Below are 26,261 nucleotides of genomic sequence, written 5' to 3' on the forward strand. Positions count from 1 at the left end.
TCAGAAGATTGTAGAAAGCCAGGTAGGAGGAAAAGAACAGTTGTGTGCCTTGAAATATATCACCCTATTTCTTTCTCCTTTAGACAGTGCAGGACCCCCCAAATCAAGACACACCAGCCCATACATTGCAAAGCACATCCTTACTCATTCCACTGTCAGAGTACTGTGACAACCTGCAACACTACCTCTCTCTAGGAGGAGCTACAGGGGGAATGAATTCAAGGACAAGTTCTGCACCCAGAATATTCTACTCATTTTTTGTTTGTATGGTTATTAATAGTTGCTGCTATCACTTACTAAATACCTATTAACGATATGATTTCTAATCCTCATTATTACTAACCCAAACAAAGTAGGTGTCACTCCCCTCTCATTTTACAGGTGAGGAACGGAGGTTCAGAAAGATCCAGGGTCACATGCAATTTGACCCTAAAACCTGAGTTTTTCCCTCTCCACATTAACTGCTCATACTGCCCATTACCTTTTTTTAGATGCCGGTTTTAAAGTTGTTTTTTTTATAAAATCGTATTTTCTAAGTCCTATGGTTGGAAAAAGCTTGTGGGTCAAATACTGGTAAATTGGATGACTATACGAAGGAAAGCCCTGGCTGGCTGGCTCAGCTGGTTGGAATGTCATCCCGTACACCAAAAGGTTACGGGTTCGATTCCCTGTCAGAGCACATACATGCCTGAGTTGCGGGTTTGATCCCCGGTTGGGTCACATATGGGAGGTAACTGATCAATGTTTCTCTCTCACTTTGATGTTTCTCTCTCCTCCCCCCTCCCTCCTCTCTTTCTAGAATTAGTCAACATATCCTAGGGTGAGGAGAAAAAAAAAAGGAAAAGCCTTTGAATAAGCAAAAAAATGAGTTCTCTTCTCACAATATAAGCTTCTGACTTAGACAGGCTGTAATTCTACCATGGCCTTGCATTCAACTCAGAACATGCTGTTTATATTTTTTATAAAGTTGCATTTTTATTTAGGGGAAACACTGATTGATGTATATATTCAGAAACAGGCAGAGTCCACTGAGGCAGATTATAAGAACCATATACTGTAAGAAGGGAGAGTAGGAGGAGAACTGCTAAACCACTACTTCCCACTGGTTTCTGTCACTAGTGACTTTCCTATTTATGCTCTTGGCACTGCAGGGAAACATTTCTCTGGGCAAGTTCTATAATCAGTAACCATGCCTATTTCTTTCATTTTGCTCTAAGAAAATAAAGGGGGGGGAAGTGCCTACCTAGCACCGCTATCCCCCCAACTCCCAACACCTTTTTTCTCTGGGACAAATGCCCCTACTTCAACAGCATATCTATCTCATCATCAAAACTTTGGCCATGAGCCCCAAATATCCTCTTTCCAGAGTACTTCTAGTTCTTTTACATTTATTCTCTTCCCCACCTTAAATAGTACCTTTATGTCCTGCTGTAAGTTTGGTTACGTCTACTTGACAGTCTTCCGGTTCTCTCCCCCTGAAGAATCCATCAAATTACTTTCCTTGTAACGTGTGTTTTTAACCTTTCAATTACCAACCTTCCAGGAGTTTCTGACCTATATCACATAACCTGATGCCCAAAATATCATGACAGCAGGATTCTCAATGTAAGCGGAGAAACCAACCTCACATTAAAGTGGGACTTTAGATATTTTTGAGATACTAAAGCACCACTTCAAAAGATTTATACCAGCGTGGGCTTCTGTGAGACATTTTCTAATTAATGGGGCATTTAGCAATGAGAGGAGGACTCATTTCACATAAAGAAACTAAGAGGATAGAGGAGTGCCAAGCTCTATGAAGGGCATTTAGAAATGAAAACTGGGGTGGTACAGGTGGGGTAGTGAAATGTGATTATCTACTATCATCTTTGAATATAAAAGTCATATTTCACAATGTGCCATTCATTCAAGCATTTATTAATGTTTACTAACCATTTCCGATATAAAGAATACAGAAAAGATAATCCCTGTCTTCCAAGGGATAATATTGGTGATATTTAACCAAAAACTTATACATAGTGTTCTGAGGGAAGCCATATTACAATTGGGAGTTCTTTAGTGATGAAACACATGAAAAGCTCCGCTAGGTTAGTTTAGCATTCTGCTTGAGGACCCTTAATACACAGATGAAAGCCATGGACCCTCTTTCTGAAAAACATATGTGCAATATTTTGACATACAATTTCAGGGGTTTCAGGACACTCTGAAAATTTTCCCTGGACTTCTGTTCTAGAATAATTTTGAGAAGCTGGGAAAAGCAGAGGCAGTGGACACAGTGGTTTAGAACATGGACTAGGGAACCAGAACAGACAACCTGATTTCAAATTTTGACTGTCACTCACTAGCTGAGTGTGACTTTGGGCGAGTAGTACTCAGCTCAATTTTCTGTCTGTAGAATGGAGATAACAGTACTGAATGCATGGGTTAATGAGTTAATATTCGCAAAGCACTTAGAATGGGTGCCTAGCTTAAAGTAAGTACTATAACAAGTTTTTGTTAAGGAAAAATTCCCCGTTCCTTCACTGTCTTCTGTTTCACTTTTTTTTTTTAAACTCAGAATTTTTCATAATAAGGATAACCATATTAGATTTATCCGAAATCTTACACATGTTCAAATGTAGTACTACTATGCTAAGAGATTAGGAGAGATAAAAGGGCTTATTAGCAAACTGTTAGCTTCCTGCTTCTTCCTGCTACTAAACCCTTAGTAAAATATCATCTCTTGACAATATCAACTGCACACAGGTCAGTCTTTGGGAGGAAATGTTTCAGGTCTTTTCCACTGGCTTTTCTAAATCTGCATTTTACAGCTCTCAAACTTTTAATCTTGGCTAGTGCTACATCCATCTCTTGGTTCTGGTCCCTGCCTACCTCTTTAGCCCATTTCCTTAACTTCAATCACATTGAAATTACTTCTTGTTCCCCAAACACTGAAACTCACAGCTCTGTGCCTTCTTACATGCTGTTCTTTCTATTAATAAAGTCTTCTCCTGAAGCTTTAGCTGTCTGGAAAAATACCTATGTAATCTTTTTTTTATTGATTTGAGAGATATTGATTTGTTGTTTCACTTATTTATGCACTCACTGGTCGCTTCTCGCATGTGCCCAGACCAGGGATTGAACCCATAACCTTGGTGTACTGGGACGATGCTCTAACCAACTAAGCTACCTGGCCAGGGCCCTACTATGTAATCTTCAGATTGATTCAGTTCAAGCCTAAGACTTCTCTGGATCCGCTCTTATCCTTCCCTGTATAGCACCAAGGGCATACACTTCCACTATAGCGTACAATAAAGGTTTACACCTGCCTCACCCTCAACACAATGGGCTCCTCGAGTGCAGGGGCTCTCATTTGTCACTAGCATACTAGTGACATGAATATCTGTCCATGAAATGAAGGGGAAGGTGTTGAGCAAATGGAATGAAATGCTCACTTCTCATCCTTTTTTCTACCTCCACATCATTCATCTGCATAACATAAGCCCATCAGTAACATTTCCCTCATTACATAAACTGATACTCAATGAGGCAGGGATGGGGGGATATGTGCGCTCTTTTAGCCTCAAATCACTGAGCTAAAATAACATCTATATGCTAAGGAAGAATACCGATCACAACCCAAAGAACACCAGATTCTCCGAGGATACACCAATCACTCCTAGGGGGTTAAGGCATAAAAGAATCAGGGAGCACAGTATGAAGCCAGTTCGAATCCAATCCAGATGGCAGTTCCTTTGAAATACAACTGAGTCAACCTTAAAGAGCATGATACTGATTGCTTTGAAAGCAGGGGGGAGATCCTTGTTTTTTGAAATTATCCCAACAGGTACAGAATAGGAAGACGTAATCCAGACAAGCCAGGGAACTATTTTCCAAGAGCTTTAACATCAATACCTAGCTTGCCTATGGGAAATCAATGATTCACGTATATATCCAACTGCCTACTTGGTATCTCTGCTTCGATAATATCTCAAATGAACATGTCCAAAAACTAATTCCTGATCTCTCCTCCTCATCCTTAAAAGAACATGCTGTCCTTCCAAACTCAGTAAGTGGAAAACTGCAAAGCCTTTTAATGGTCTCCATGCTTCTGCACTGGTTTCCCCCACCCCTACACCTACCTTCCCCAGTCTATTCTTGACACAGCAGCCAAAGTGAACTTAAAATGTAGGTCAGCTCACAAATACTTCTCTACTCAAACCTCCAATGACCTCCCATCTCACTCAGAATAAAAACCAAAGTTACAATTGCCTATAATCTGATGCCAGTTACCTCCCTGATGGCATGTGCTACAACTCTCCTCCCGCTTGCTCCATGTCAGCCGCAGGAACCTGTTGTTGAGCTCCTTGCACATACCAGGCATGTTCCTGTCAAGGCTTTTTGCACTTGCTGTCTCTCTGTCTGGAATTCTCCTTCAGTAATATGCATGGCTCATTCCCAGCCTCCCTTAGGTCTTTGCTTTTTAAAATACTATCTTTTCAGGTAGATCTTCCAAGACCAACATATTTATAAAATTACACCACCCAATTTCCAATCCCAGGACTCCCTGCTCAATCTCTGCTTTATTTTCCTTCATGGCCCTCATCTGACTACTAAAAATACTATTTTACCTATTTGTTGGTTTACTGCCTGTCCCCGTGCCACATGCCCCACCTTCAGTAGAATAAAGTTTCATAAGAAAGATATGTCTTTTTTTCACTCTGTATACTCAGTTTCTAGAACAGTAACTGGCAGAGTTAAGTACTCAATATGAATAATGCCAAATATACTACTCAAAGTTCCTAACAACCATTTATGTTTAATGAAAATGTGAACTTGGTATGAAGTTCCCAAAAGAACAGTACTTAAGTTTTTTTCTAGTCTATTTCCTTAACAGAAAAGTATGGACATACATACTGGGGTGAAGGTGGGAAGAAGGGTTGGGATTAGAAGTATAATACCAAGTAGCCCATCATAAAAACTCAATTTCTTTGAAGCTGTATGCTATTCCATTATGCATCTATACGTTTCGATATAAAAAATTTATTTCTCCCTTTACCTTTGAATAAAACTGATGCTCCAGAAAAATCTGTCACGTGTATTCTTCAGCTTCAAGTACCTCCTAGCAGTGTGTTTTTAAAAACGGTGTGTCATGCCTCGGCGCAGGTTGGAGCATCCTCCCATACACCAAAAAGGCTGCCAGTTCAATTCTCGGTGGGGGTATATAATACCTACGTTGCAGGTTTGATGCCCGGTCAGAGCGAATACGGGAGGCAACTGATCGATGTTCCTCTCTCTTTCTGCCCCTTCCTCCCTCTCTCTAAAAGCAATAAACATATCCTTGGGTGAGGACTAAAAAACAAAACAAAGTGTGGGTCACAACCAAATGGTGGTTCTTATAATTAATTTAGAGGGCTGGAACTGGCATAAAAAATAGAATAGAAAATATAGTGCATCTCATGAAAAGTAAGTAATGTTTCCTGAAAGTGTTTCAGTTTTATGTATGTGTTGTGTGTGTATATATACTATGTCAAATAAATTTCTTATTGTAAGTTGTAGTCAAAAGGTATAGAAACCATAATACTCATACACAAAATTAAAAGCAAGTAGTGAAGAAATAGGTTCAATGAGCTAAGGGACATGCACACCTGAGCTTCTCCTCTGAGGATGCCTAAAGCAGATCACAGATGGTACCAAGGGACAGATTATCTAATCCACTGTTCCTTTGGTCTGTCACGTGCAACATGTGGCCATAACAACATTAACTTGCCTCTCTGGGACATCAATAGGAAGAGCAAATAGAAATGATTCTGAGGCACTTGGAAAACACAAAAGGAGCCTATAAATGCTTAAGAATAATAATGATTTTTAAAAGTTACTTTCAGAGGCTCCTGGGGAAAGAGCAGCCTGTCAGCTTCAGCCTGTAACCAGCAATTAGTTTCTTTCCATAGTATAGGAAGCCTGCTGCAGTAGCTGCAGCCTCTTTATGGTGGCACAGCTGGAGACAAACAGGCTAAATTAATATTCCTACCTTGTTCCAGTGTACTCAAAAATACTATAAAAAGGTACTAAATGAACTCAGTCTGAACTCTGGTAAATGCAGCCTCTCACCACAGATAACCACAGGAGGCACTGCCACAAGAAAAACCAAGGCAAGTGGCACACAGCTCACCTTTGAGAGTGTATCATCTCCTCTTCCATGACGTCACTTGTGACCTTTCCAAGCCTCTAAAGAATAGTTTTTTCTTTTATTCTTGCTCTCCACTTAGCTTTTGGGAAGATTATCTGCAGCTGGTCCAAGCTAAGACCAGGCAGTGACACTGACCATCTCCATTTCTCAGAGAAATAATGATTCAGATGGGTTTCAAGCTCCACACCACTTAGTCAACTGATCCTAGGGGAATTGCTCTGAGGGACAGGTTTTTAATGGCACTGACTCCAACTGTGTGATATGTCATCTGAGGCTCAAACAGACGTGGCTCTTTCTGCTAGCTGCTGGAGTTAAATCTACCTGTTCTGCGTTTCCAGCCAAAGCCAAAAATACCTACCATCTTTAGGTTAAAATACAGACTTTCATTTCAAACCCACCTAAAGACCAATGAGGAAGCCAGTGTAGCTAGAGTGGAGTAAGGGGAGGAGTAGCAGATTAAGTCAATGAGGTGAGGCATGGCGAGATCCCATAGTGCTCTGTAGGCCACTGTTAGGATTTTGTTTTTTCTGCTTAGAAAAATATTAATACAAGCTCTTCCAGATTGGCTATGTAAACCTGAGCATAACAGAGTGGTGGTATAGCAAGAATTAAGCAGCTGTCACAAATTCTGATAGGACCATACCTATGTGGAAAGGGTCACTTGGAGCTGTGTGCTTCACAAGGAACTCAGGTCAAGGGAAAATAATGCTAAGACATACTGTATCTGTTCCTGTTCCAGGTAGCTTCCTCGTTTTTAAAAAGTTTTATATGTTAAAACTTTAATATATATGTTCAACATGTTTTATATGTTAGGCAAAATAAATTAGAAAGATACAGCAAATGTACATGTGATCTCTTTCTGCCAATAGAGAACCCACATGCCATACTATACTGACCAATCTGATTACTATCCAGAAACCTTTATTACAAGCCCCAAATTATCTCTTCCTCCAGCATCCTACAACAAAATTACTGTATAGTTTCACAAGCCTTTCAGCCTGCCTGACAGATAAATTCCCAAAAACGTAAGGTCTTACCCTAAACAGGTTCTGCCAGACCTGTATGGGCTCCAAACCTTAAGGCATTGATTTTTCTTTTTCCCGTTAATGACAGCTTTGTGTACCTTGCTAGGACTGGCTGATGTGCCCTTGGTTACAGCTTTTGCACCTTAGAATACTATTTACATGAACAATATGAACTCTTTGCTGTGTAGGGCTTATTGTTAAGCTTAAAAATATACTTTATACTGTACTGAATCACAAAATGGTGAAGACAGAACTAGTAAACTATCAGTTAAAGTGATTAGACATCCCACACCCCTGTCTGATATGTCATGGGGCAGAAGACCCAATGGAAACTCAATAGGAAAACAGACCTCAGTAATAAGAATGAACCAACATGATTCATTTTAAAATCCTGGGCTAAAACTGATTTAGAACCTAATCTAGGTCCTAAATAATAAGCATACAGCCTCAGGTGAGTTAGCAGCAAGTCAGAAATCAGATAGGTTGACAGGTGTGCCTATGTACTGACTGGCATACTATCTAACCTTAACGTGGAAAGAAGGGCACGTGGCTGCCAAAATGACTGGGCACATGGACAGGACAATGTGCACAGATGCTGTCTCTGGGTAGTTTTACTGGGGAAACAGGTCATACACAGAAGAGAAATTATTGTCAGGAACACAACATGAACTATGGAACTGAGAAGTCCTGTGCTTTCATATTTGGAGTACTTGCCTTCCAAACTCCTTCAACAGTTCCTGGGAAGAAATGTTGCCACCATACCAAGGAGCATCATTCATTCACACACTTTTCAAGAATGATTAAATAATATGTTCCTTAGTCTTCAAAATGTAACTGATACTAAATACACTTACCAGTTCTACTTCTAACTGGTTTTTCTTAAAATTAGAAGAATAGCCCAGCCGGCATGGCTCAGCAGTTGAGCATCGACCTAGGATCCAGGAGATCGTGGTTCGATTCCTGGTCAAGGCACATGCCCAGGTTTTGTGCTTGATCCCTAGTGGGGGACGGGCAGGAGGCAGCCAATCAATAACTCTCTCATCATTGGTGTTTCTCTCTCTCTCTCCATCTCCCTTCCTCTCTCTAAAATCAATAAAGATGTATTAAAAAAAAAAATTAGAACAATAAACTGACATCTATTTTGCTGTAGATACAAATAAATGTCCTTCCATAAACTTACGCTTTCCTGAAGTAGAATAAAAAGGAAAACGAATTCAGACTGAGTATTTTCATTATAGGCCCATGTGACTGATTTTCAGGCCCCACGAGCCTTGATTCATACAGAAACTTTCTATAAAACCCTGGCTATAAAATGAACATCTACAGATAGAATTTAAAGACATATTTCAGTTCAATATAAATGATTTCCTAACAGAGTTTTAGGAACATGAAGTAGGCTATTTTTGGGTAGTAAATCATTAGCATTCATGTAGATGTTGAGACTCCAATCACTGCTCATATAGGGTCAATTCCATCAGAAACGGGGTTTGAAACAGACATTAAAAGTTACCTCTTCCAACCATGAGATTTTACATTCTTTATGTTTGTACTCACATGGCTTAAAGGTTTTGTCAAGTTTTACTTTCAAGACGTATGAGCCTCAGTAACATAAAGCCTATGCATAATCCCTACATAAAATTTTTGAACAAAGCAAATACTTTCCTCTCTCACCGAATATAATGCTACAGCAAAATATAAGAGTGCAAATATGCATGAGGGAAAAACATGGCTCTTAAGTGGGCTTCAATACAGCTCTGGAAATCCCAGGGAGTTCCCTTCAATTCCTACCTATAATATACATTAAGGCTTTGGAAAGTCCCCTATTGCATAAAGATCTCATGGTTAAATCTTTTTCCAATCACTTATCAAACCAGAAACACAAAACCGATCCATTTTTCATCATCAACTCTTAACTTACTATCATAATATAAAGATGGCTGGGATTTTTATAGATGAAAACCCACAAGTCACTTTTATTACTACTTTAGAACTACTTTATGAAATACATTATCATTTGCTCAAGATTCATAGCATGGACTACTGTTACTTGGGTAATCTGATCTCACAGGACCTTTTTTATGACGCACTAGTTCCCAATGTTGGGTGTTTTGAGAATTGAATTCTGGGTTCAGGAACAACTGTCTCTTGTCATTGAGGCCAGATTTATGCTCCATTAGACCACCTCTGCTTATCAGAATACAGAGTTCTTGTCTACTGCTATGTGTGTTACTCAGGCAGGGCATTTGCTACTAATAGGCACATTCGTAAAGAGAGTTCCAGAAGCAAATTGAGTGCTGGTTATATTAAGATAAAAGATACTGCCTAGTAAAATCTTGGTATCTTGACAAAAAGGATAAGGAGTGTTCTCAAACAGGACAACCTAGTAAGAAAAGAAATATCTCATATATAAGATACTCTAATTCTCAGATGAGATTAAAGGATATGTTTAAAGTCCTGAATTGACACAAAAAAAAGATAAAACTTGAAGTAGCAATCACAGAAAGCAATTTTCTCTTTTCCTTTCTTGGGTAATAAAATGTTTTCATCTTTCATAACCAAGACTCCATTGCCTACATATTGCTAATGGAGTATTTTAGGGTCTGTCCTATCTATAGGGGTTACTTTTAGCACTGGATCTACCTGTCTGACCTGGGGATCTCTTATAGTTCCCATAAGATCCACCACATCAAGGACTCAACCTCCATTCAAGTAGTATGTGGTCCCATAAAAACAATCAGAGTGCACAGTCCTCAACTATGAATCTTGAAGACCAAAGGAGGCTTTAATGCTGAACTTGTTTGCACTGCACAACAGTCAAGAAAAGTCAGCAGATGCCTAGCTGGTTTGCTTCATTTGACGGAAGTGGCTGAAAAAGTCTTCCGTTTGGAAGCATTTACCAGTTTTTCTGGTACAACAGCTAGAGCTGTGGGCTTTGAGTGTGAATGGACATATGTAAGACATGAAATATCAGGGACAGGCACCATCTGCAACTGATTTACTCACAGGTTGGTACTGCAATGTAGGAGTAGCAAGGGACAGAATTTTCTTAGGGCCATACACTGGCAAAAAAAACCCCACAAAACCTTTTGGGTGACAAAGATCTTAAGGATATGAATAAATAGGACTGCAAGATTGTGTCCTTTCCAGCTAGCATCTTCAGCACTTTTTGCCCTAATCATTCAAAGCTTAAATGAATAGAACTGATGAAATATTGCTTTGTTTTAGAAGAGACAAAGAAAAAAACCAAGAGACATTATTTCTTTTCACTAATTAATATTTGTCCCCTTATTAAACAACACATGTGGGGTTTAAAGGTGATAGGTAAATAGACAGAAAGATAATAAAAACTACATACAGAAAGAATCAATTCTTTCTTTTTTTTTTTTTTAAATGTATTGGTTTCAGGTGTATAGCTTAGTGGTTAAGTGATCATATACTTTACACAGTGCTCGCCCTGATATTTCCAGTACCCCAACTGGCATCATACATAGTTACCACATTATTGATTATATACCCCATGCTTTTCTTACTTTCCCGTGACTCTTTTGTAGCTACAAATCCGTGCTTGGTAGTCCCTCCACCTCTTTTAGCCAGTGCCCCAAACTCCACTCCCCTCTGGTACCCATCAGTTCTCTCTGTATCTGTGAGCCTGTTTCAATTTTGCTTTTTATAATGGCAGGTTTGTAAAAACAAAAACGTTATGAAGGTTTCTACTTGGGATGTTCATTTCACTGATGTGAAATGGAAATGCGAATAGGAAAGAAAACTGACATTAGTTTATTTACTGTTTCTTTTTTAAGAGCAGAAAATTTGCCCTGGTTTTTGTGACCTGGATTCCATTTCCTATTTCTAAAGTAAAGCATTCTTGCACTCATGCTGACTGTCCTCAAATATCAGGCTTCAGGCTCTCTGGGCCAACAGGAGGTTAGATTTCAATATAAAGAAAACAGATGTAGATTTGGGTTAGTTAGTTACCTACTTCAGGATTCTGTGCTGGAAAAGCCCCTTAACACCATACTCTCATCATAGTAATAGCCGATTCCATCTGCACAGTAATCCTTGTTCTATTCTTCTAGTTGGAGCCAAGTTATGTTGTGACTCACCCATCTATACTCTAAATCATTACACCCTTTGCTGGAAAAGAGGCAGTCAACAATTGCAGCAACGAGGCAGTAAGTGAACTGGAAAACAGGCTTGTTTGGTTGCTATTTACACTACTGAGAAATATGCAGTTTTAACTCCAAGTAATTTTCTGTTGATGTCTCACCACCAGTAGTAGTATCTCACAATAGTATTTCCAGAAGAGTAAGCAATGGAATCCCACCTGTCTTGATTGGAAAGTGGAGGCTGGTATTTTTAAAATCATTTTAAACATATTTTATAGTCTCATTTAGACTATTCTATCATTTCAAGTTCTTGGCAGGATGGGAATACCAATCCTCTTTGCTGTGTCTTCAGACTGTCCTGCACAGTGCATCTTTTTCTGCCTGCCTTTAGCAACAGCGACACAAGATGGCAGCAACCATGAGCTCAAGCAATTTATAAAAACCGAATATAGAGCCTTAAAATAGAATATGGACCTCAACACCCAGAAGTGCCCTGCTTTGTAAGATTTGTAACAAAAATAAATATGAATGGAGTTAATAGTTCTAATGGAGTGGAAGACTCAAGAGCCGTATCAATGCTAGCAAAATGGCAGAATTTATATAGCATCAAAGTTGTCCTGCAGTAGCTTAGGAGCCTAATGATGTCTAAAGAAAATATGAAACTCAGCCACCTGAAGGACAGTGTTACAGCAATTAATCAAAAAAGCCAAAAAAAAAAAAAGCCAAAAAAAAAAAAAGCCACAGGCCCTTCCCCTCCCCTCATTCAATTTAAGCAGTCTTCAGTTTCCACAGTAGTGAATTTTCTAGATACATCTTATAGACCTCAACGTACTGAAAAGGAAGCTCCCCTTCTAAGGCAATTTATCTTAATACACTATAAATGATACTAATTTTTTTGTCCATTTGAAATAAGTTGTGCTATAACAATAACAACAAACCCAACTTCCAGCGTTTAATATTCCTTCAGGCTGTTACAGTTTCAGCTCACATGCTTACCACTCTGCCTTCATGTTGTTTGAACCCCAGAAAGCTTATATTTCAAAGAGAAATTCAAAATAGATGAAAACTAAATAAAACTCTAACCTAGGACTTAAACATTCTAAAAAATACAATATTTTCAAGATTCAGAGGCTCCTGTAGACCTGATAAAAGTTCCGAGTTCCTCTAACATTCTGCTACACTTATCATAGATATGTGTTAACAACAAGTATTTAAATCTAGATAACCTAACTATAAGTTAGGTGTTTAAAGATAACCTTCACTTGATTCTCTACTAAAATCTACTTTTATAGAAATGACATTCAAATTCTCTATGTAAGGTTTAAGAACAAAAAGTTTGTAAAAAAGATCTTAAAAAGTTTCTAAATGTTTGAATGAAAGAATGAATAACTTTCCATCTCAATGCATGACTTTAACAATAAATAAATAACAAAAAACAAACTCTTCTCCACAGAGTTATTACAAATCCTACCCCAAGATCAAATCTAATATACAGAAGAGAGAGGTTGTTTCATATATAAATAAAATAAAATTGGCAAGATATCAACTTGTACCCTGCGTGAAGTAAAACTCTAACCTGTAGGTTATTCAGAGGCTCCATCTTCATGACTGGGCCCAAGGTGTTGAGAGGCAGGGAGACATCGATGCTCTGGTTTGGCATCAGTGGTGTATGGATGGCCAGAGGAGTGCTGGGGATGACACCAAAGCTAGGAGAGAGGGTGAAGAAATTCTAGAAGTTAATCAAGAGGCAGGATTTAGCCACATCATTGGGTTTCAATGGCTTTTTACTCCATTTGAAGGAAATATAATTCTTTACATAATATTAAATGAAGGAATAGTAAGACCCCAGATGCTCAATTCTAATTTACTACAACACTGGTTACAACATAACTTTTGTTTTCTGTTAAATGAATTTGAGGAAGGACAAATAGTCATAAGCACAGAATTGCTTTGTTAGTGCTTGGATTCTAAAAGTTTCTAATGTTTATCACACCATGAGGGGCAGATATGACAAGTATCTTTTTATATATCTTTATTGATTTCAGAGAGAGGAAAGGAGAGGGAGAGAAAGAAACATCAATGATGAGAGAGTCACTGATAGAGCCCGCAACCTGGGCATGTGCCCTGACAGGGAACTGAACCCCGATTGCCTGGATCCCAGGTCGACACTCAACCACTGAGCCACGCCCGGCCGGGCAATAAGTATCTTTTTAAAAATACATCTTTCCTTAGATAATCCTTGAAAGAAAAAAGACTGAATAATCCCCTATATAAAGTACAATACGTTTATATTATTTCACTAGCTTGATAACCTGCCTGACCAGTCCAGAGAATTTATTGGTAATTCTCATTTTCTTTTGTGTTTACTTACACAGGATACAATCATTAGGAAAAAGGCAGTTGTAGTTCCAAATATGGCCACTTTCTAAGACTAAGACAGACAGTGAGTACAGTACCCATCAGTTTGACTTCTCAGAGAAGCCTGCCTAATAATAACACAAGAATAGTAAAGAGATGGGAAAAGCATGAGTCTGAAGTTACATTACAAAAAAAAGCATATGAAGGAGGGCAGCCATATCTCACATCAGAGAAACTTAAGAATAAATGTCTGCCCAGCCGGTGTGGCTCAGCCGCTGAGCATCAACCTATGAACCAGGAGGTCGCGGTTTGATTCCCAGTCAGGGCACATGCCCCGGTTTTGGGTTCGATCCCTGGTAGGGGGCATGCAGGAGGCAGCAGATCAATGACTCTCATCATCAATGTTTCTACCTCTCTCCCTCCCTTCCTCTCTCTGAAATCAATAAAGACATATTAAAAAAATAAATTTCAGAGATGGAGAGGGAAGGAAAAAGTGGGCCTGCAGGTACAACAAATAAATAAATGATAAAAGTTAAAGAGTTTATACAAGTAGTATCTCTTTCAAGAGTCATAGGATGGCAGAAAAACATTTTCCTTTTCCTAGATAAACTATACTTTAGAATATCAAAATATAATAATGAAATGATCCCATGAACATGTCACTCACTTTGGCATAACATTTATAGGTCAAGAAACCATTTTCCTCTTTTGATCTTGCTCTCATGATCAACAAACTCTATCAGTAGTCGATATTGGCATAGAAACATGGCAGCAGCTTAGTTCTAAATCTTCCAATTGCTCCTCTTGGAAATGATATGAAGGAAACAAAGGAGGGAAAAATTCCCTATAAATCTACAACTTCCCCTCCTATAAAACTACACGTCAGAGAAAACCTGCAAACTCCAAACTATATTTAAGTATGGCCTCAGCACATGAGATCAGCAGAACTGGTGAGAGAAGCTCTGGAGGTGCAGCAGAGAGGCCCAGGAAGTTCCAAGGAAACTAGTAGTAGAGGCCTCAGAGACTGACTGTAAATATCCATTCTCAGAAGAGAACCCCATTCCTAGTGTAAAGTACTGTGAATAGGACTAAGATCAAACAGGGGAAAACATAGAGGTGAAGTGAAGAAAGAAGGTGGAAAGTCCCCAGGTGAGCCTGGGGGTGACAGAGCTCAAAAAGCACCACTTTCCAAAGGGGAAACAAATACCCTGAAGACAGGGCTCTGTTCCTTGGAGGCAGAGAACAGTAAAAGAATCCATAGAGCTCAGGATGGAAATAAAAAGTCTTCTTGAATCAAGTCAGGTTCTGGGAGGCAAAGGGGTTGTGGCTACAGTATAGTAAAAGAAGGAGAGTTCTTGAGAAGCAAAGCCTAAAACACTACCGTGGCTTATCTTCCTTGCCTACCAGAACCTCCTGCTAATAACTAGCCCTGTAAATTCCAAGTCTTCAAATACGAGTATCAAAATGGTATAAACACAGTACCTATTCAAAGACACTATCCTTAAAAAGTAAAACAGAAGTAGTACACTTCCTTGACAAACAAAACATACTTGAAAATAAATTGCCATTGAAATAAATGGAATTATAAAACAATTATACATGAGGTTAAGGGGAAAAGAACACTTAATGAAGCAATTGCAGCTACCAAAGGACACACAACAGAGAAGGAAGCACCTGGGAAAGAGAAGACTAGACAACAGAAGGTGAAGGGGAGACAATAAAACTTAGGAAAAGGAATAAATCATGTTAGAAATGAACTAAACTACATCACGAACACAGATACAAAAAGTACTCAACAAAATTTTAGCAAATCAAATCCAGCAATTTATAAAGATTACATATCCTGACCAAACAGGATTTATCCCAGGAATACAGATTGGTGTAACATTTCAAAAATCAATGTAATCTGCCATATGAAGAGACTAAAAAAACCTCACATGATTATCTCACTAAATGCAGAAGAAGCATTTGACAAAATTTAATACTCATAAGAAAACTAAGCAAACTTGGAACAGAAGGGAACTCCCTCAACCTCCATGAAAACCTATAGCTAACAATGCACTTAATGGTGGAAGACTGAATGCTTTCCCCATAGAATTATAACAGGGCAAAAATGTCCCTTCTTACCACACGTACTCAACATTTACTGCTGATCCTAGCTAGGGTAATCAGGCAAAGAAAGAGGGGGGGAGAGAAAGAGAGAGAAAGAAAAAAAGGATGGGAGGGAGGGAGGGAGGGCAAACAAAACTGAAAAAGGAAAAAAATGAAACTGTCTCTATTCACAGATAACATGACTTTTCTATGTAGAAAACCTTAAGGAATCAACAAAAGGGCTACTAGAACTAATAAGCGAGTTCAACAAAGTTGCAAAATACAAGCTCAATATACAAAAATCAATTCTATTTCTATATACTAGCAACAAGATTTATACGTGACAAATTATGAAACACTGCAGAGGGAATTTAAAGACAACCTAGATAAATGGAGAGATATAACACGGTGATGGGTTAGAACACTCAGCATTGTTATCACTTCTCCCCCAAAGTGATCTACATAGTTAGTTACTGTACTCAGTCAAAATCCCAGCAAGCAAAGGACCTAAAATAGCCCAAACAATTTTCAAAAAAGAATAAGGTTGCATAGTTTATACTATCTGATTTCAAGATGTATTATGGGAAAGAAAGTTTATTTCTTCTAACTTTACACCATATGTAAAAGTTATCTCAAAATGAATTATAAAAGTAAATATAGAAGCTAAATCTATATAACACATCTACTAAAAAACAGAAAAAATTATTTGTAACTGTGGGTTAAGCAAAGATTTCTAGCTAGAACACAAACAGCATAAGCCATAAAATAAAAATTGTAAAATAAACTTTATTTACATAAAAAACTTTTGTTTTCTGAAAAACGCTGTTAAGAAAATAAAGGCAAACCAAAGGAGAAAATATTTTCAAGACATATATCTGACAAAGGACTCGTATCCAGAATATATAAAGAAATTCTACTACTTCATAACAAGACAATCAATCAAAAAAGGGATTTGAGCAGATACCTCACCGAAGAAGATATAAGAATGATCAACAAGCTTATAAAAAAAATACTCATATCATTGGTAATTCTGGAAAATGCAAATTAAAATATAATACTACTTATGTACATCTATAAGAATGGTTAAAACTGGTAAGGATATGTAACAGCTGGAACTCTCACACTTACGATGTGATCTAGCAATACCAATGCTAAGGAAGATTGAAAACGTATATCCATACAAAGACTTGTACATGAGTATTTACAGCAGCTTTGGTCATAAAAAACAAAACTGGAAACAATTCCAAAATCTACCAGCTGGTGAAAGGGTAAACAAATTGTGGTATATTCATCACTGGAATACTACTCAGCAATAAAACGGAATGAATTACTGATATAGCTCAAAGCATTATGTTAAGCAAAAGAAACAAGATGTAAAAACTCCATACTATGTGATTTTATTTACAAAAAATTATAGAAAGGTACAATTATAGCAACAGAGACAGAGCTACAAAGAACAAGAGCAGAGACACCACAGTAAACATAGTAAGGGACACAGAGAATAAAATGAGAAGATGCAAATAATATAAAACAGAAATGAGAGAAAAAGATCACCCCTGCCCACGAAGACCAAGTCTAAATCTGTTCAAGCCTATAGATATGCCTCCAATTGGCAGATGTAAATCTAGATTGTGGGAAACTCCACAGATAAAAGACCAATTTCATCTACAAATAAATTTCAGGGGAAACAGAGAGGGGAAGAGGAATCCACAGGTTAAGAGAGACTTAAGACACTTATCAACCAACTAGCATGTATGGGGGACTTCATTGGGGCTGTACAGACAAAACAAACTGTACCAAAACATTAGACAATTGTAACAATTCACTGACTGGACATTTGATAATATTAAAGAGTATAGTAATAGTGTTGTGGTAATAGGTTAAAAAAAAGGTTATAAGATATATAGTATATTTACAGATAAGATTAGAAAAATAGTATATATAAAAGATAGACAAAGAAAAGCCAATAAACGCATAATTTTCCAACAAAGAAAATCTAAACAACAGAACACTACAGAAGTTTAAACATATAAACCCTGAAAACTTTCCTAAAATAAAAGACTTCAATGTACATACCAAAAGGGCACACCTTATTCCAGGAAAAACTGACTACGATTGGTCAACACTGGGAATATCCCAATAAAATTATTGGACTTCAAAACTTCAGGCAGCCAAGCAAAATGATCAAATCACTTATATGGTGGAAAATACCAGGCTGGCAACTGACTTTTCCACAGGAACATTCAATGACAAAAGATACTGGAGCAGAACAGTTTGAGTCAAGAATTTTCAAATATAAAGGTCACAGTTTTGACCCTGCAAGGATTCAAGGATTATTGTTCACATGACCCTTGCATTGCTCCTCAAAACATTTTTGAGGAACCTACTAGAAGACATCCAAGAAATTACAGTGGAAACAAATAAAAGGACTGGAAATAAGCACAAATCCAAGACAAAATAAAAGGTGAAGTGATAAAATGTAGAAATGATACAATTTACAAAGAGAGAAAAAGGGAGCAAGGAAGTGGAAAGAGGCAAGTGGGCTTCATCTGTCATAACTGAAGGTCAAAGATGATAAATCAAGTATAGAAATGGAAACATATTTTTAAGTACTAAAGTAAACCCAAAGAAAGATAGTACTAATGACATTATGTAACAGGCAGACAAGAGAAGATATAAGTTACAGTAGGAAATCAATAGACTATAGAAAGCAGGGACTATGGGTATTTTATAAAAAAAAAAGGTATAACTATCAGAACAAAAAAATATAAACTTTTCTAAGTATCAGACTACTTAAAAAAAGAAAAATAGGAATGAAAGTGTGAAGGTAGGCTATGCAGACTGTCTTTATTACAATATATTTCCCCAACAGTTTTGGCCTTTAACATGATGAGCTCCCTTAAAAGTGGCTGGAAATATAATTGGTCTTGACAGAAAACCCCCAAATCCAGTTATTTCCAAATGATTAGAAACAAGACAGTAACTAATGTAAGATGTTAATGATAAATATTATTAAATTTATTTTAGAGGTCCAATTACTACTTTGTTAGGAAAAAAAAAAAGTTTGAATATTTTATATTTATGAATAAATGGACCTGCCATCAAAGTCCCACAGTTAGTTTCCTGAACCACAATGAATAAAAACCAGTGATGTCTCAGAATTCTAGGACATCAACACTTCTTCATGCTCTCCTTATTAAAGCAGAGAATTCACTGCTAAAAGCAGACTCTTAGCCTATATTTAATTATTCAACTAACCAGGTATACTGTCTGTCTTCTATACTTTTGACATCAACTGAAGTGTGTTAAAATTTTCCCACCAAAACATGAGCTTTGGACACACATTTGTTTGGTTCACTACTCTAGTCTCAGTACCTCGAAATATCTGGCACACAGATGCTGAACAATTATTTGCTGAGTGAATAAATGGATTTCAAATTTAAAAATTTTTAAATAAACTGTTTTAGTAAAACATTCTAGAATGTTTTAAGAATCCTTTAAGAAGGCATTAAGGTCTGGTTTATTCATTCCACATGGATGAGTTCCCCAGCAAGATTCCCTAGGGTCTCCAGAATTGAAGCTGACAACCAAATAGGCATGCAAGAGCCAGCATTCACTCTACATCTAGCATTTGCCAACATGAGAATTTTTACCTATTGTTAATAGAACATTCTCTTGATGGACACAAGGTACAAATGGATCTAGATGAGGACTCATATTCCTTACCTATTCTTGTTAAACTGGATTGCAAAGTCTGTCATGTGCTGCAGAGCTTTGTTGGTGAAGTTCATTTCCATATAGATGTGCCCCTGACGATGAGTAAATGTTCCAGAAATCTCTAAGCCTTTAGCCTTTACTGCAGGCAGCCAGACCTGAAACACAGTATGAAGTCCAATGGAACCAGACAAGATTTAGCTCAATGCTATTTGTTTTTAAATAAAAGATAAATTTCACTTCCTTAGGTAATTACGATGACTTTGTTAGCAGCTTTGGTGAAAGGCTTAAAAGCGAAGAAACGGAATCTACTAATGAGAATGCACCTCTATAATCTTTGAGGGCTTTTTTATTGCTACAAAACCATCATCGATAATCTCCTTAAGGGCAAGGACTATGTCTCTAAACTCTTACTACAGCTTCTAGTAAATAGTAAGTACTCAGATGTTGCTTAAATATCTGAATAGAGTAAAACCTCAATATAACGAACTAATTCGGGTGAGGGGGTGTCCGTTAAAGTCGAAAGTCCATTATATAATAAAGTAGGTTTTTCGAATGCGTATGTTAAAAAACTGACACTTAGTTAACCTGTTTTTACTTAGGTAGACATTTCTGTAATCAAAGCTAAGTATGTATGAAAAGTTTAATTTCACAGAAAAGTTTTCTGTATGTATTACAGTAATTTTAAATTTATACTGAATAGGTCTAGTAAATGCATGCATTCACCAGTCACCTCGAGTAAACAAATCCACATGGCTGGGATGTGGCTTAGTGCACACTGGAACATCAGGTGCCATGCATTAAAACTGCTGCAGAAAGTCATGCCAAGTGACAACAGAACCAATCACCATGCGAGAGGCAGTGTGATCATGGGCTAATCATTTGCCAAACATAATTTATGAGCAATGACTCTTGTATTTAAATATGTAGACTATAGTTGTAGATATGTAATATTTATGTTGGTGAAATTACTACAATGTTTTTTCCAACATACGGCCTGTTTGCTAAAATTTGTTAAAAATAATAGTGAATTAATAACCAAAAAAAAAATAACCTATTAATTTAATTATAAGCAAATCTTGGTTAAAAGCATTTAAAAATTAACATGGTGTTAATTTTCACATATGACATATGGACCAGAAATTTTGTCTATTAAATTCGAAGTCCGTTAAATTGAGGTCCACAAAAATCGAGGGTTTACTGTACCTATTTTCTCTATGTAATTCATTCATTATCCACTTTGGATCCAAAACCACATTAAAGGTAGTTTTCCCCTTTTGAATTTCCATCTGAGCATGACATTAAGCAAGACCGAGACTAAAAGAGCACCAATGGCACACACCTAGATCAGAACTCTAAAAAGGTACACCAAACTTGAGCAGGCACTGCAGAATCCATATGTAATATGAATGGAAAGGGGAATGGAAGAAATGAGAGAAAAAAATTACTTCTCTATACTGTATTTCCCCCCTGAGGTTGTATTATGTATCAAATTTACACTAGACTGACTTACTGACTTCAGTGTTGACAAACTAGACAATATTTCTAAACATGAGAAAACTCAAATACTTAGTAACGCCAATTTTAAGTCTAATTATAAAAATGGTTAACAAAGATGCTATAGTGCTTCCTATTGCTAAGTTTGAGGACACCTTTCATCTTTCTCTTAAATCATCCAAAACAAGGGCCCAAACCTTGAATTTACTATCAGGGGAAGTAACAAATGTTAGAAGGTAAGTAATTTGGGTCCTGTCCATTAAAAAAGTGTTGCTTTACTTACAGCCTTAGGAGCCACATATCCACCGTGTGCCATGCCTATTCCTGTAGAGAGTTCAAATAGGTCATTCAGACCACTGCTGACCACAGCAGGAGTAGGTGAAGGAGCAAAGGTTGCAGGCACTGATGACGGAATGAAGGATTGTCCCACCTGCACATGGGAAAAAAGGGGAGGGGTGGGGGTCAGGAAGAACAGATTAATAGTCCTTACAATGTTTCTATATATTTTAGTAATACTGATAAATCAATACGAACACACCATAATTACAGTATTCTTAGGAGTTGAATTAGTATATTCTTTGTCCTTTTAATCATCGTTGATAAGATAAACACTCTTTAGAAGTTCTATTGAGATAGTAATCAGTAGGATTAGGATCACAGTGGTCAAGATTTTTCACTTGTTTCCAATTTTAGCTTCCATGATTCTGTGCAAAAGGCCTACAAGTACCCCAAGGAAAGGAAGTTTGTTTCCACAGAAGAAGGAGAAGCCTCCAACTTAGATAGCAGATCCATTTCTACTTGGGTCCAGGCAAGTCTTATTTCCCCATTTAGGCATAAATATCTAGTAGAAAACTCTCCTGGGGTAGAAGGATATTTGCACCCCCCCAAATTGACTTAAAAGGAGAGTCTCACTCTGAGTCCAAGTGACTCTGTCAAGTTTTTTAGATGACACCAGAGAATAAAAGCATTCTCTGGTCAAGATGGGAGGTTCCATTTAGCTCTTTAATGTCAGGAAAACAAAGATCTTTGTAAACACCAGAGCGCCAATCCCTAAAGATGCCCCATACCACATGTGGTGTATGACCCCAAAGATTCCAAGTATCCCTATACTATTTTCTACTCTTCATATACTGCTATAAAAGTTTTGGTGTACAGTGCTAGACAGCAGCGGTGGCTGGTCTGAAAATGTGTGCATAGGAAAGGCATCAAACAGGGGCAGCGCATCCCATGGTAAAAAAAACGCATGGCACTTACTGCCGGACTTCCTCCAATGCCCCCGCCAAGGTCACTGCCAAGCTGAAAGAGAGAAAGGAGAGAGAGGAGAGAGAGGTAGAGTTCATTTAACTAAGTACTAGATGCCCATACAGAATCTGTAAATTGCTCTACCAAGTTGCTGGGAATACATGCTATTCAACTTGTCGCCCAAAGCTGAGAGAAATTATAGACTGCAAAGAAATATGTCCTAGGGTAACCAAGTAGTGGCAGTGATGGTGTGGGAGTTTTGAGAAAACTTGGAAAGAAGATGGAGCTGGGACATCTCAGGGATGTTTCAGATCCAATCTTTCCACTGGGCACAAACCCAAACAGAATTTAAAGATTTTGCATATTCCAAGAAGCTTTACCTTCAAGCAGTAATATTTTGAATATATATATATATATTTTTCTTTAAAAGGAAATGTAAGGGGGAAAAAAGAAAAGAAAAACTAAAATGTGCTTTGATCTACAAAACCTGCTGCCTCACTGAGAAGTTGGGAACCAAACCAGCATTGAGTTGCAACTTTAAGTTTCAAAATTATAGGTGGAACAAAAGTGATTTTCAGAGTTTAGAACTTTCCTAAGAAAGAAAACAGCTGGGATAGGAAGATATCCTACTTGGGGAGGAAGTGGGAAGGCAAATCTCTCTCATACTGTGATTTATCTGGAGTAGATCATTTAAAAGGATGCTAACTATTGGAGAATTAGCCTAACTTAATTAGGTAGGTGACAGGAAAATAATTCCACGTGGTCTTAGTTGAGCCTTTTTCCACTAGGAGCTCTTATATAATTCACCCTGAAGTAAATTTTCCATGACATAAGCATTAAAGGAGAAATGAAACTGAAAACAGCTGGCATGAAGAAACAGAAAACACATATATACAAAATTAATGATGCTGTTTAAAAAGCAAAAACCACCCTTTTTTTGCTATAGTTCCACATTTGCTTCCTACTCAGTTCTCACTGTGCATCTAAAACTCCTCTTTCAATCAGCAAAGGCCTTGTGTTCTGCTTTACAAAACAGTGTTTCCTTTACTGTCTGTCAGTTAGTGGTAGAAACTTGGAGATCTTCGTGCTGCGGTTTTGCTAAAAAACAAAATTGTATTGGTCTTCAGGATTTGGGAAAGAGGATTTCTCTTCTCAATGAACAGATATATAAAACAGAATGGCCAAAATCTAAAAAATAACCAATATTGAAAAACAGTAACACTGCTGACAAAATTCTGTTTCCACCATGAAAGAAAATCACCCTGGGCAGGTTCTTCTAACTGGCATTAATAAGCATGTTCTGCACTACACTACAGAGTACTCCAAACCTCTCCAGAATCTGGTACCTGAAGACTACTTAATGGTTAGACTACTTAATGGAACAAAAATCACATATATAAATAAATAAAAAGGTCATCACAAATAATATTTTGAATAACTGAAAAAGTATGGAAGAAAAAAAATATTATACATCTGCTGCTTTCTCCCTGGTTCTAGAATAGCACATACCTGCAGCAAGAAATCTCGAAAGCATGAAATTCCTATTATTCAAACACACACTGACATAACATTTACTGGGATACAGGCACTAATGTAAAGACCTCGGGCAATGAGGGGAATACACAGATGAACAAAACCCAGATTTTGCCCACTGGCAGGCAAGATAAAACATGAATGCAAAACCATACAGAGTACACTAAAGCAAAAAAGGGAAGTTCTGAAGGGAAGAGCTTCCTTCTGGCTTAAGATAATTTTAAAAATGCATCAAATGTAGTAGGTGTGGGATTTTAAGTAGCCTGACTGGGAATCGAACCACAAATCGATTTGCGACCCACCGCAAATTGATCTGCGACCTCCTGGATCCTAGGTCAATGCTCAGCAGCTGAACCACGCTGGCAGGGCTAGGTGTGGGACTTTAAAAAGCAAAAATGGGAGGTTATTTCTCAAATAGCAGGAACAAAGGCTGACCCCCCCCCCCGGAATAAAAGCATGATTACGAAGGAGTATAGTTCCATTAAACCAGAGCACAGGATAGCTCTGTGGGGGGAAAGTCATAGAAAATAAGTTTGCAAAGGCAGGCTGGTTACGAGATGTCTTTAATTTTTAATTTTCCTTCATAAAAACCTGGAAGCTTCTTAGACTAAAAGTCAAGCTTTCTAAGAGTACTAATAACTACTTAAATTGTATTTCATTAACTATGATTTTCAACTTTACACAATGGAATCAACCACCTGTGTTTTTTGTTTGGTGGTGGAGGAATTTAAAAAATAGTGATGCCTGAGCCTCATCCCAGAGATAGTGATTTAATTGTTCTGGGTGTAGCCTGGACAGCAAAATTTTGAAAAGCTCCCCAAGTGATTCTTACGTGCAGACAAGGCTGAAATACACTGCTTTAGAGAATTTACTACTTTTGAACTCAAGATTCATCTGTTCAGAAAAGAATTTGAAGCTAACTCTTAAATAAAAAGGAAGTTAGAACTTGCGTAGAAAGAAAAACCCTTTTAAGGAAGGGGAGGGTACAAAATGTCTCATTTGTCCTGATACTCTGATCTGGTTTTATAACTTTCTGATGGGCCTATTCCCTTCACCCTCCAACCACTGTCCTCCCTTCTGGCCAGATTTACAATCTAAGCCTGAAAGAGATGGAATTCTTTAAGGACTTGGTTGGCACTCATTGGCAAGAAAGAAAAAACATACTGGAAGAGAAATAGCAGTTTTATCAAATATGCTAAACTCAATCAAAGGCCTTGAGAAAAGGTCCTCACTGCGGTGTTCAGGACAAAAGAAATAAAGCCCAATTATAGCCCTTATTTTCTTAGCTATCATTCTTATTATCTTTGAGTATTATATGAACATTATCTTAGCCAGAAAGGATCTGAATGTACTCTCCCCGCCCCATGCAGCTCATCAATTTAAAACCAAGGAAGAAACTAAAAAGAAATCCTGATATTCATTTTCTGTATGTTCAGTATAGTAGATGCAGCTCAGCCAGAATCAAGAACTCTGATCTTACAAGACATAATCCAAGGGCTATTAGAGACACAAAGCCAGAAATATAAAGGTTCACCTAACTATGCTATATATCCAGAGAGCAAAAGGAAAGGAAAACCTCAATACGTCTTCTTTTTTTTAAAAATATATTTTTATTGATTTCACAGAGAGGAAAGGAGAGGGAGAGAGAGAGAGAGAGAGAAACATCATTGATGAGAGAGTCATTGATCCGCTGCAGCCCACAACTTGGGCATGTGCCCTGACCGGGAATCGAACCCTGATCGCCTGGATCCTAGGTCAATGCTCAACCGCTGAGCCACGCCCGGCCGGGCCCTCAATACGTTTTCTAACTAGCAAAACTAAAGCTTTTCCAGCACTGTTCTTCTTGACTGAAAAAGATTCTAAGGAAGGTTATTATCCTCCTCTCTGAAAATATGACAAAAGTGATAGCACAGTGATGGCATGAGTGACTAATAGGGAGATGTCAGCAATGATGGGAGCCAATTTCCCAGTGAGTGGCTTCTCCTATCTACTGTGACAAGCAGAATGATGCAGATATTAACCAAGAAACAAAAAGAAAACTAAAACACTGAACAAAACCCAGGAGAGTTGTCACATGGCCTGAACTAGCTATTAACTATTTCAATCAGTTGCTGGTATTATCTGGAGGCAGGAGACAAAATTAGTCACACTAGGACTTGTAAAAATTCAGTGATATGTTATCCAGTGATCCAGGAATGAAAAGGGATGGGTGTGTAGGGCATGGCTTTAATCTCATCTTAAGCGTCCAGATACTGTGCTTGAAGTGTCTCTCGAAGCTGTCCACCTCCTACTGCCCCTGGACTGCATGCCTTACTCACACTGACATTTTCTCTGCAAAGGGGGTAATGCCAACTATGGGCCAAGTAAATCAGGACACAGGAAGAGGAAGGAAGGTAGGGTGCCAATTTCAGGGAAAGAGTATTTCAAATGCTGAAAACTGGAAAATTTCCTAAAGATTCACAGCTGAAAACCAAGTGCAAATTTTCTGCTAGAGGTATAGGTCTCTCAGTCCCCAATCTAAAGCAT

The 26,261-nt window shown here is 37.8% G+C and overlaps 1 protein-coding gene and 1 pseudogene across 4 annotated transcripts in view; one reads left to right on the plus strand and one right to left on the minus strand.

The window, feature by feature from the left end:
- The window catches only part of AP2B1 (adaptor related protein complex 2 subunit beta 1), a 99,606-nt gene that overhangs the window by 14,112 nt on the left and 59,233 nt on the right, over positions 1 to 26,261 (minus strand). For 2 of the 3 annotated variants that reach the window (XM_081115771.1, XM_081115773.1), the window contains 4 exons: positions 22,215 to 22,256; positions 21,244 to 21,390; positions 19,476 to 19,621; positions 12,877 to 13,006 (listed from right to left, as the gene is read on the minus strand). In XM_081115771.1, the coding sequence (XP_080971897.1) occupies positions 12,877 to 13,006; positions 19,476 to 19,621; positions 21,244 to 21,390; positions 22,215 to 22,256 (465 nt within the window). The remainder of the gene's footprint in view (positions 1 to 12,876; positions 13,007 to 19,475; positions 19,622 to 21,243; positions 21,391 to 22,214; positions 22,257 to 26,261) is intronic. The other variant, XM_081115772.1, reaches the window with a different exon arrangement.
- LOC308568737 (ubiquitin-conjugating enzyme E2 variant 1 pseudogene) lies at positions 9,227 to 11,997 on the plus strand (annotated as a pseudogene). Its single transcript has 2 exons — positions 9,227 to 9,245; positions 11,730 to 11,997. The product of its transcript is annotated as a ubiquitin-conjugating enzyme E2 variant 1 pseudogene (transcript).

Source organism: Miniopterus schreibersii (genome assembly GCF_964146895.1).
Source record: "Miniopterus schreibersii genome assembly, chromosome: 16".
Classification (NCBI taxonomy): domain Eukaryota; kingdom Metazoa; phylum Chordata; class Mammalia; order Chiroptera; family Miniopteridae; genus Miniopterus; species Miniopterus schreibersii.